This window comes from Hipposideros armiger, unplaced genomic scaffold (genome assembly GCF_001890085.2).
Source record: "Hipposideros armiger isolate ML-2016 unplaced genomic scaffold, ASM189008v1 scaffold_154, whole genome shotgun sequence".
NCBI classification, from domain to species: Eukaryota; Metazoa; Chordata; class Mammalia; order Chiroptera; family Hipposideridae; genus Hipposideros; species Hipposideros armiger.
In genome coordinates, this window is record NW_017731504.1 from 702,867 (window position 1) to 714,899 (window position 12,033).

General features: G+C 37.9%; 1 protein-coding gene across 1 annotated transcript; it reads left to right on the plus strand.

Moving 5' to 3' along the window:
- Positions 1 to 10,459: 10,459 nt before the first annotated feature.
- CCDC54 (coiled-coil domain containing 54) lies at positions 10,460 to 11,443 on the plus strand. Its single transcript, XM_019651174.1, has one exon. It carries the CDS (start codon positions 10,460 to 10,462, stop codon positions 11,441 to 11,443), a length of 984 nt encoding a protein of 327 aa, XP_019506719.1.
- The last annotated feature ends 590 nt before the right edge of the window (positions 11,444 to 12,033 follow it).

The following is a 12,033-nucleotide window of genomic DNA, read 5'->3' on the forward strand; positions in this document are numbered from 1 at the left end:
GAGAGAGAGAGAGAGAGAGAGAGAGAGAGAGAGAGAGAGAGAGAGAGAGAGAGAGATGTGCTACTGTCATATAGTCAATTCTCTTCATTTTGGACATGTTGGGCTTCCGGCACTTCAGTACATGATCGTTTTATTCATAACGGTTAGTAGGAAACGAGAAGTGAAATAACACAGTCCTGTAGTGCATCAAGTCGAGATTTAAAAAAGGGAAACCCTCACTATCACTTGTATCATACGTGTAAGATAGCCTGTATATGTAAAGATCTGAAATTACATAGAAAAGAAAAAGAAAATATCCACTCAGGATTGAGTGGCCAACTGTTGATTTACATTTCAGAATAAAGGAAAGCCGCCAACTGACTCACTGCCCCTCAGCAATGACTCAGCAGGTGGAGAGCTGGCTTCTGTGCAGGCAGGAAGGGGTAGGGGTGGGGATGAAGCAGGGTCTGTGTTTGATGAAGACACCTCCTTTTAAAATGGTGCTGAGCGAAGAGAGGGAAAAAGTCAAAATTAAAAATGACTTAGTTGTCCCACACAACCTCTCTTTCTTCCCTTCTTCCTCCTCTGGGAAATGAGGTGCAGGGCTCATGTGCAAACTGCAAGTGAGACCAGCCAGGGACCACAGCAACCTCTCTGTAGCTACAGGAATTTAGGTCTAGCAGCTCAGTTCTCAGATTTGGAATCACTACTACAAGTTCTTGTCCTAAGGGCTATCAGAATTTCATAATCAAATATTGGACATACCACTTCTGTCGTTTCTGAGTTCCTCAGCAATAAGATTAAGACGCTTAATTTTGCAGCTCTGACCTCCCAATAATTTATACAACATTTGCCATGCCCCCAACTGATCGATCACCAGAGAATCTAGAGGAGACATCAACGTTCATTTCATTTACTTTGCATCAGAGGCACAGGTAGAACTCCAGCCCTGGGTTGATGCCATTTCTCTTGGTTCAAGCATTTCACTAGAAAACAGCCACAAAACACTATGTAAATATTTATCGAAAGCCTAGTGGCATATGGGATGCACCATGCTAGGCAGAGTGAAGAACAAACCAAATAAGAACCCTGACTTCATGGTGCAAACAGCCTAGAAGACCTTTCTGACCTTCATCTACCCAGATCTCACTTATTCTTAAAGGTTCTCACTGGAACCATTCCCAAACCACTGAATTCCAGGGCCTCTCCCTCGTATGATCCCAGAATAATCAACTGCCTTTACTCTCAGCACTTTGTATATTCTAAGTCTTGAACAAAACTCAGGTTCGGCTGCATGCCACTCGCGAGACAAGGGAAAGAAAAGTAGATTTGTTCAAAATGCCGACATTCTGGGAAGATGGCAGACTATTGACTCAAAACCACCTTCCCTGTTCCTAGACCAGTCAGAAGGTTTTATAGTTACACAAGAAGCAAAACAAAGAAGAGGCAGTTAGTCAGGTGACTTGTCCAGGAAGACATCTTCTGGGGTCTGGTTTGTCCCGAGATGGTTACCTCAAAACTGGTCTTAGGGGTGATTCATCTGTCATCTGACAGAAAATTGCAGTCCAGAATTGCCGCCTGATTGCCAGTGTACGGATAGCTGAGGGCTGACTCAGTTTCTTGCAAGTTATTGTTCTGTTAATTAACTAGATCAACAAGGTTCGCATGTAGCCTTGGGAAATTAAATCGGGCAGTGAGAGAGAAAAACAAAGAAGAGGAAAAACAAAATAAATAAACCACAAAATAAAGTTAATCAAACTATAAATCAGTAAACCAAACTAGATTGCTAAATCCTTAAAAGTATATCGTCACCCTTACAAAACCACCTAAAGGCTCCAGGACCCTTAGAAACAAAATAACCACAGACACTGGAGCTTGAACCATCCTTCTCTTACTGTCAGGAATTTTAACCTGGGGTATAACCTATATACCCCAGGTTAACAAATACCTTTGGGGCAGGCCACAGAGGGAGGTCTGAGAATCACCTGAAATTATATGCAAAATTGCATGTATTTGCTGTCTCTTGAGGAAGCATGCAAAGCTTTCTTAGGATTCTCACAGGATTACTGGTGCCAAAAAGGGTAAGATCTTCTGTTTTACTAAGCTTTAAGCAATTATGTCACTTTTTAAATCACTACAATGAGGCTGGCATCCATTTTACTTGAGCTCTAATTTCTAACAACAAAGAATGTGACTTCCAGGAATATGTTCTTTTTTGTTTTGTGCCATTAAAAAGTTTAAATGTAAAAGTTCAGTGGAGGTCATAGTAAAGATTTTTACCTATTTTAATATGTAAATTACCCAAGGGCTTAAACCAGCTTGCTATCTTTTTACACTATATCATGGAGGAGAAACTTGGGCACCTGACAGAACGAGTGGTAATTAATTCTCACACATTATAGTGAGAATCATAGCCATTAGTGCCAAAAACTAAAGCTGAAAATTATTGAAATGTGTGTCTAATAGAACTGCCTTGTCACTCTCCATTTCTGTCATTTGATATTTACATTAAGACCATCAGAAAGACCTCAATGAATAAAAAAAATTAATTCTCAATCTTATAGGTAAACATTCCTACACACATTTTATACTCTAGTCAACTTTTCGCACACCAGAAACAGCTGCAGCAGCAATATATATTTTGCGGGGTGGGGAGGATGGGGGGGTGGGAAGGAGAAGGATTCTTCAATAAATATTTGAAACAATTAATAAATACTTTTCCCTTTAGATGACAGTTGTAAAAGCTTAGAGAAAAGGAAAAAAAAAACCTTCAGTTTTATGATTGCCTTTTGGCTATTTTCTATGTTGTGTGTAATCAGAGGGGGTAAAGAGAAATAATATATTAGAAAAGTTCTATAAGATCTTTGTAATCAAAACCCATACAGAAGAAAGGATGCATGTAGCATTAAAGAGAGAAGGGAAAGGCCTCTAACATCAAGCTCCTGAAGGAAAAAAACACTGCAGAAACAGTACATAATAATAGTCTTGTACGGTTCTTAAATAAGAGGTGTTACGTAAATTTAAAAATTGTACGTTTTCATGTTAACCCTTATGACAGACACTCCTTCAATATTAGCGCATGAATTATTGCTGTTCTCACTGTAGAGACGAAATAAAGTGGAAAGTGATGTGCCAACCCAGGACGGAGAGCAGACTAATAACAGAAAGAGAGACAGCGCCAAGAGACAAAGGCGCATTTATGTCACAGAGGTCCTGCTGCCGATCTGCTTCCCTCAGAAACGTAAAATGCCATAACACTAGATGCCTTTCGAGGTGAGAATTATTAAGGAAAGACAGCGCCATCTTTCACATTATAATCTTTAAAGCTTTAAACTAAGAAAGAAGATAGCTCCTTGGCTTTTGTAGTCCAAAGTCCTGTAAAGCATCATTGCAACTAAACACCCAAACCAAAAATGGAGTTTTTCTTAAAATTAAGGCTATACTTACATATTAACACACCTAAATAAGACAATGCTGCAAACTACACAGTATTCATAATTAAAGCCAGGTAAGACATTCTTTAATTTTTACACTTTATGATTTCTGGATTTGTTTAAATTTTAAATCCTCATTTCCTATGCGATCACTATGTATTCCGTATCTTTTAATTTTTGCTCTTCTCTAAATGAAATATAGTGTAACTCAGGAATGAGACAGCAAGTGAATCCTGGGCTTCACCCATCACATAATTGTTTCTAAAAAGATCTGCTAAGTGAGACCAATTCAGTGTAACAGAGGTGTTTAAAAAGACTAACTCACTGAGTTTATTCACTAGTTCCATTAAAGGAAGGAGGTGAATTGTTAAGCAAAAACAGTTCTCTTTCGTTTTCTCTTCCTTTTTCCGGCCATTTATTTTTATGGCCACATCAATTCTGCACATCAGGACTTATAAAGCACTGTAAAAAGAGTGTCAATCATAAGCTACAGGGAGCAGAGGTTTAAAGGTAATACTGGGGAAGGAAACCAAGAGGTGAAGTTGAGAATTACAGAAACTGAACAACCTTATATAATATATTACCAGCAAGAGCCAAGCATACTAGAAAGAACTGGAGGAAGATGACAGGGAGGAGAGATTACATAAAATACTAATGTGCCCCAAGGGTTCCGGAACTAAATGGTGAGGGGTATGTCTAGATAAGCTAGAGAGAGTTCATTGTAAATTTGGAGTTCAGAGTATAAAATGACAGGAATAAAGAGATAAGTGCCTGAGCACCTAAATTGATGACAAATGCATTCACAGGCATTCCCACAGGGGGTTGGAGGATGCGCTGATTACCTGTGGTTCCCTAGAGGCCTGAAAGACTTAATATACAGCACAGGGGGATGTATGCTGGGTACCTCAGTCACCTCTATGGTCAGTGCCATTAATACCAGGCCTGTAACCATCATTACTGAGCTCTGTCTCTCATCCATGTCATAGCTGTTTCCAGGGTCATAATTACCTCCATCTACCTGATCTCAATTACCTCTCCTGCCATTTAACTGCTTCAGGTCATTGGGGAAGCAATTATTAAATCCCTATCCCACATGCTAAATGATCCCTCAGGAACGGAGAAAAGTTATCATAAGTTCCCTTTATGAAGAAAGCAATGTGCTTCCTAGCCACTCACAGAAATGGGCTCAGGAGAGACCCAATGTACATCTTAACAATTGTCCACAAATGCATTCATTCATTCATTCATTCATTCATTCAATAAAGATATACCAAAAAAAGAGTTTTTGTGACCCTGGAGGTATAGAGTTGAAAAGCCAGTTTCTCCCCTTAAGAAGCTCACAGTCTAGAGGGCAGATCGGCATGCCAACAATAACAATACAATATGTTGATCACTGCTAGGTGGGGACCCAAACCTGCCAAGAGCTCTAGTAAGACTACATGGAGGCTCATGGAGAACGGTCAGGAGAAGGAAAGTACTACCTGAATATCTCCTAAGAAATGAGTAGAAATTTGCCTGGGTAATAAAAATATGAAGGGGTCCCAGAAAGAGACCACACAATTTTAGTTATCATAATAAAGTTATCATTACCAAATATTATGTGAAAAAAAATTATCATTCCATCATCTCTTCAGAGGCATTCATCTTATTCTTTTGGCTCCTGGTTTCATATGATTTTAAAGTGTCATCATGAACATTTATTGACACCACAGAGTGGAAGTGGCCCTCTCACCGTAAGTGTCACTCTACCCAGATTGCCTTTTCAGTGTGACTGGGCTCTATCACTTCTTCCAGCAGATAGTGTAACATCACTTCCTGATTCTTCCTGTCTTATAAACACTGTACGTCTTTGCTTTCCTCTCTGTCCCTTGGTCCAATGCAGCAGCTCTAATGTCAATCTCATTCTTTTCTATTTCTCATGGCTAGAAAGAAAAAATAGTAGAAGAAGATGGCTTCACTTTGGCATCCTTCATAACTACTTGGCTTGTGTAACACCAGATTTAAGCTCTCTGATTAACATGCTCTTATCCCTTTGGGTCAGCTCCCCTGATCAAATTTCAAAGACCTTCCTGGTTCCTGTTCCTTCAGTCTTTTGTCTTACTCTGCACAGGACAGATGATATTCAGGTGGGAGGGCTCAGGTTCTTGTAAACATGGCCCTCAGATTTTGTGGGGGTAGTAAAAGACCTTCAATAATTTTTCATGATCTGGGGGAGGGAGGTTGTCACTTTGAGGGGTAAAAAGTATAACTATTGCACTGTGTGTACACCTGAAACTAATTTTAAAAATAAATAAATAAAATAAAATAAAATAAAATAAACACACACACACAAATAAGACAATTACTAACTCCAGGAAAAACAAAAATTATGGAAAAATAAGAAATAGAATAACAATAGTAATAAAATTAAAAATAATAATAATAATAATTTTTCATGGTCACAACCATTAAAGGCACTTGATGAATAGTAGAGACTATATGTGTAACATAAAGGTTACAAATATTAATAATGTTTGATTGTTAGCAAGATAGCTATAACTCTACCCATTGTCTCCCAACTCAAAAAAGCATATTAAAAAGGACATAAATTAGCATAACTTTTACATAGATAATCTTGGCTCTACCATTTTAATTTATAGTTAGCTTACTCAAAAACATTAGCATTTTAAATATTAGTAATATCATTTATTATTAGAGCCATCTCTCCAATGGTTATTTCATGTCAGTCACCTGGCACCATAGCTGGTTGCATTAGCTCTACTAGCTATACTACGCGACAGAATACTGGTTTGTCAAAGCTTGTTTGCTGCATTCTGGTGTTCTGGGAATCTCAATGCTATATCTGCATGCTATATGGAACGGTGAGCAGGACACGCTTTATGCCTTGGTCATACATATGGTAGAACGGCCTCTTTATTGAGAGAGAATGAAAGACAGGGTAAGAGACTGAGAGAGTAGAGCTAAAACTTAAAGCTCTTAATCAATTCCTCCTCTTGGTCAAAAGAAGAATGAGAAGAAGGAGGTGGACAGAGAGGAGGAACAAAAAGTTTCACACATATTAAGCACTTCACTCCTCAAAATAACTCTATGAAATAGGTACTGTTATTATCCCATTTTACAGGCTTCTGAGAGGTGAGTAATTTAGCTAAGAGTACAGAGTCATTAAATGGGACTACTTTGAACCCTAACCTCTCTGGCTCCATATATCATTCCTGTAAAAGCCTGCCTCCTGGAGAACATTATTCCTCAGTAGGAGTCCCTCACTAGGCCCCAGTCTGCCATGTTATTTTCATTCCAAATGTCTCCATATCTCTAGCAGGAACTCAAAGAGAGAGAGTCAGCTCATTTCCTATTCATCATGCACTTTTTGACCATCCTCACAGCTTCACCCAAATCAATAGGCTTATATCCTCCCATTACAGCTTTTCACTGTCCAATAAGCCCGAAGTAATTAAACACCTGGACAAGTTTATGTTAGTATCAAACCTAGTATGTTCATTTCTTTGATAAAAATAACCAGTAGACTTGGATATTTTTGGTAGAAAATTTTAAAGTCTATTGTTCTTTATTATAGTTACTACTACTACTAAGAATAGTCTCTAGATGTTCATTTCAACTTACTTGAATTAGAGATAGTTCAACTTCTAAAGTCTTCATAAATTCCTGCTTCAAATAGCTTTAATAAAAAAATAATAACCAACCAAATCTTTAGTTTTTTCACATTGCTAAACAAATAAAAAATGTAATCAAAATGTCTGTGATAACTATATAGTGTGATTTTTCTAAAAATGAAATGCCCATCTCTTTCTGGGTTGACAAATACATTTTTATTAACCATGATTGTGTGGTAGTAAAGGTAAAATAAATGGAGTCTGGAGCTGGAATGTAAGGATTTGAAATTTGACCCTGGCCTTGTTTTTTTTTGTTTTTTTTTTCTTTTGGCAGTTTTTGGCAGAGAAAAAAACCTGCTTGACTTCTCTGAACTTCAGTTAAATAGACAAATATTTAGAACAGTGTCTGGTATTGCCCCGAATAAGACTTAACCGTTATTAACACACAGGGAGTATTTGCTACAAGCAATCCCTCGAATTTAATTGGGAATCCTTGTAAAGCAAGAATACCTAATCTACAAATTGCCTCCAAATGTAATGAAATTTTAATACTAAATTTAACAATTAATGAAGGTGATATAACAGTACACTTTGGAGATATTTAATTAAACATTTATTGTTTCAATCTTACAGCTTTCTTTTAATATTCTGAGCCCCCTTTTTCTTTCTTTCCAGTCTCAAATATTCTTATTGGCCCTTGAAAACTGGATAGGCCCTAAGCACTGTATCTATAGTGCTTGATGGATAGAATGGCCCTGGCTAAGGCAAACAGGGCAGCTTTGAACGCTACCTTTTCTGGTTCCAAATACCATTCCTCTGATAGTCTGCCTCCTGGAGAACATTATTTCTCAGCAAGAGTTTGAAAAGGTTTCTAGAAGTTTGGGTAAAGTTACTGAACAGAGATTCAAAGATAAGACAGTAAAGCAAAATCCCAGATATCACTGATGAGCCAAAATTTTTAAATTACTTTGTCGAAATTCAAAGTTTATACTAAAACCTAGGCCAAAGCTGGCCCTGCAATTAGGCATACATAGGCTAAAGGGTGAGCATTAGAACTAGTACTGATCCAAGAAGAAATAGTGTCTCTAACAGAGTGGAGCTGCACCTTGAGAGACTGAGTTATCATGTCCCTTTAATTCCAAAATGTTCAGTCTTATGTAACCAAAAGAAAAAAAAATTAAATTTTTACCTCAACACATAAAATGCACAAAATATTTAATATTTGAAAGGAAATGGATTTAAAATATTATGATTTTTAAACACCTGTAAAAAGAAACATGAGAGAAGTATCATGTAACTTTAAAATTAAGGAAGTGGGGGCCGGCCGAGTGGCACGATGTTTAAGAACTGGCTTGGGACGCCAGAGGGCCCCGGTTCAGATCCCACATATGAGGGCCAGTGACACTGCCCTCCACAGCTAAGATGCTCAACAACAGCTCAACCTGGAGCTGGGCTGCCGTGAGTCGCCAGCGATGGCGTAGGCTGCAGCCCCTGTGGCAGTGGGTTGCCATGGGCTACCGTATGTAGCCAGCAGCCAGCGTGAGCGGCCAGCAGCCGCAGTGAGCGGCCATCCAGAAGCTGGCGACTGATCTGCCTCACCGGGGAAGAGCACAATGATGGTGCCAACTTGAGCCAGTGAAGCAATGTCCTCCACAGCTAGACTGAAGAACAAAAGGACAGCAACTTGTCTGTTTTCCCCTTCCCCCAATTCCCCAGCACTGTTCCCATCCTCCCAATTCCCCAGTAAAAATCTTTAAAAAAAAATTTTTTTTTAAATAAAATTAAGGAAGTGGTTCCCAAAGTATAGTGTACGATGGACCATGAGGGCAAAGTATTTATAAATAATATTAGGGCACTATTTGACGTTTTCACTGTGTTGACATTTTCATTTTGCAAGGTGTACTGCAAAAGCAATGGTGGGTAAAACTGTTGGTACCTTATCACAAACAAAGGCAGTGGCACCAACCTGTACCAACAGTAACTGTATTTTTCACCTCCATTCATAGAAGTAGAAAAAAAGACAACAAAAGCCAGTTTAGCTCTAGAATGTCCTTGATGAAGCAGGAAAATTTTTTAATTTTATTAAATCTCAACACTTCAGTATGTCTTCTTAATAGTATGTGTGATGTAATGGATAGTACACATAAAGCACTTCTGCTGCTTACCAAAGTTGTCTTCATGAAAAGTGCTTAAATTTGAGTTACAAACCAAACTAGCTGCTTTTTCATGGAACATAATTTTTACTTGAAAGAAAAATTGGCAGCAAATTATAACACTCGTATTTGGGTATTTGGGCAAGCGTTTTTGGAAAAAAAAAAATGGATGTGAGGAGCCTGCCACTTCAAGGAAAACAACCTACAAGCTTAATGAATTACAAGTTTTTCAAGCTAAAATTCAAATTTTGGAAAATTTTATCTGCCACCATGAGCTTGGCCTCTTCCCAATACTCAAAGACTTTTCTGGTGAGATCGGTGGTGATATCAATATGATATTATATAATAAGTTATTATTTGGAAGATCTGCATAATTCAGCACACCATTATTTTCTAAACAACCAGTACATGATATTATACATCCATTGAAAATGGAAGATAGATCAGTGAATTTTAATGTAAAAGTGTTGATCTGGTCTAAGATTTCACATTGCAACTAACTTCTAAACAATTATTTGTCAAATTTGGGCAGAGTTGCAAAGAATAAAATCCTCAATTGTCTGAAAAGGCTACTAAAATACTCTCACTTTTCCATTTACACCTTTCTATGAAGTCATATTTTTTTAATATACTTCAATCAAAACATTTCACAACAGATATAATGCTTAAGCAGAATCCAGGTGTCTTCTATTAATCTAGGCATTTAAAACATTTGCAAATATGTAAATAATGCCACTCTTACTATTTTCTTTTGGAAAATGTAATTATTTTTCATAAAAATATGTCATTTATGTTAACATGTAATAGGTTTATTTTTTATTTTAACAAATTAATATCTTAAAACTGTCTTAGTCTTGACTAAGAAAAACATTCTTAATTTCTAATATGGAATATTGATTAATATAACCCACATAAACAGAAGTTTTGTGGTCCTCAATTTTTATGAGGAAAAACAGTCCTGTGACCAAAAATTTTGAGAATTACTGCCCTAAAATTACATGTATTCTGAGCCAGCAGCCACTGTGACATCAGCATCGGGTCAGTAATTACCACATGAAGGATTCAGTTGACCATTATTTCACAGAGCTCTCTAATTACACTGCCTTGTAACACCTAAGAGTGCCTACTCTCGCCCTTGGTGTTCTCCATAGCTCATTCTACAATGTTACCAAGAAAGACATCCAACAAATAGTAAGAGAAAGACCATTTCCTTCTGACACTGCTTCTTTCTTTGATTGTCGTCTGGTCTCCCAACACCTTGCTACTTGTTTCATTGTAAAAGATGTACAAACTTCAAACCAAAAGGATAAAAGCTGCTGCTGAGCAGATGTGGACTTCAAGTCTCTCCAAGATCAGACAATTTCTCAAAAATGTTTACCATAAATGTAACAATCAGCTCCTGGATTCAACTAGAAATTCACGTATGACTTCCTATGATTGTGACCAAGATGACATTAGTAGTGAAGAAGAAATGAATCTTACAGTAATACTGCAAGATATTAAAACTGCCCAAATTGAGCTACTCAGGCAAATGACTGACATTGTCAGTGTAATATCAAAAACACAGGGAAAGACTGATTTTTATCAGGAGCAACTGAAGGTACTAGAAACCAGAAAGAATGTTAATGAAGGCAGACAATGCATAATCACTAAAGATATCTTCTCTATGAAAGAAGACATTGATGCTTTAAAGAAGAAGGTGACGGAACTGGAAAACCAGAATTCTTGCTCCAGCATGCATTGTTTAGAAATTCTAGAAGGAGAAAAGGGTAAAGAGGTCATGGAACTGCTTCACAAGCTCACACAACCAGAAACTTTGAAAAACACATCGGCCTCTAAAGAATCTGAAACCTCTTCAGCAGAACCAGAGAGAATGCTCAGTTGTCACAAGCCCACTGATCATTTTGAAGAAAAAACAATTTCTCCCCAAATTAAAATTTTGAAGAAAAATAACCATCAAAATGCATTAAGCTTTGAAAGGGCAAAGCCAAATATTTATATTTACCCGGACTTCAGTACATGGATCAAGCTAACTTTTGTCCATGGAGGAAAGTGGAGGTTTTTTCTCAGTGCTACCAAGTTAGAAGAATTCATCCAGTGGTTTCTTTCTAGGCCAACCATCCCCCCTGAGGAACCACAACTTACAACCCAGAGATATCGTCCATTCGCTGGGCCTATCGTGAGCTTGACCACAATCTGTCTCTCTGTTATAAACTATATTTACTGTCTTTTTGGTTCTTCAAAAGAGGAAGTAACTCGACTATAGAGTTATATCCTGCTTTGCTTGGCACAAAATAAATGTAACCCGGTGGCTCTAAGCATTCACACATCTTTGTGGTTGCTGTAAACTCTTTGGTAGTTTGTTCACTGTGGGCCCACGATCTGTGAAGTTTCTATACATCTACAGTAAGTGAAGGCACATCATCCCATTGAACAATGGTGGTGCATTTTCTGTCAATGTTCTTGTTTTCTCATAGGCAATTCAGGAGGACTCTTCCAGTGCCCATTTCACAGATAATTGGAAGCAAAAGCAAAGGTGTCAAGGGAATGAGAAACACATTTGATAGCCCCAAGTCAGTTTTCTATATACTCTTACTTTAGAGGTCTTTGTTGATAAGATTTGTGATACCAGAGACAGACTCTACTAACAAAATTTTAAACAGCATAGATTGAAAAAGATAGCCACTGTCAGGGCTACTAATGTTACAGCTATAAAAATGAAGAGCATTGAAAGAATAAGCCAGGGGCCGGCCGAGTGGCATGTTGGTTAAGAGCTGGCTTGGGACGCCAGAGGGCCCCGGTTCAGATCCCACATATGAGGGCCAGTGACACTGCCCTCCACAGCTAAGATGCTGA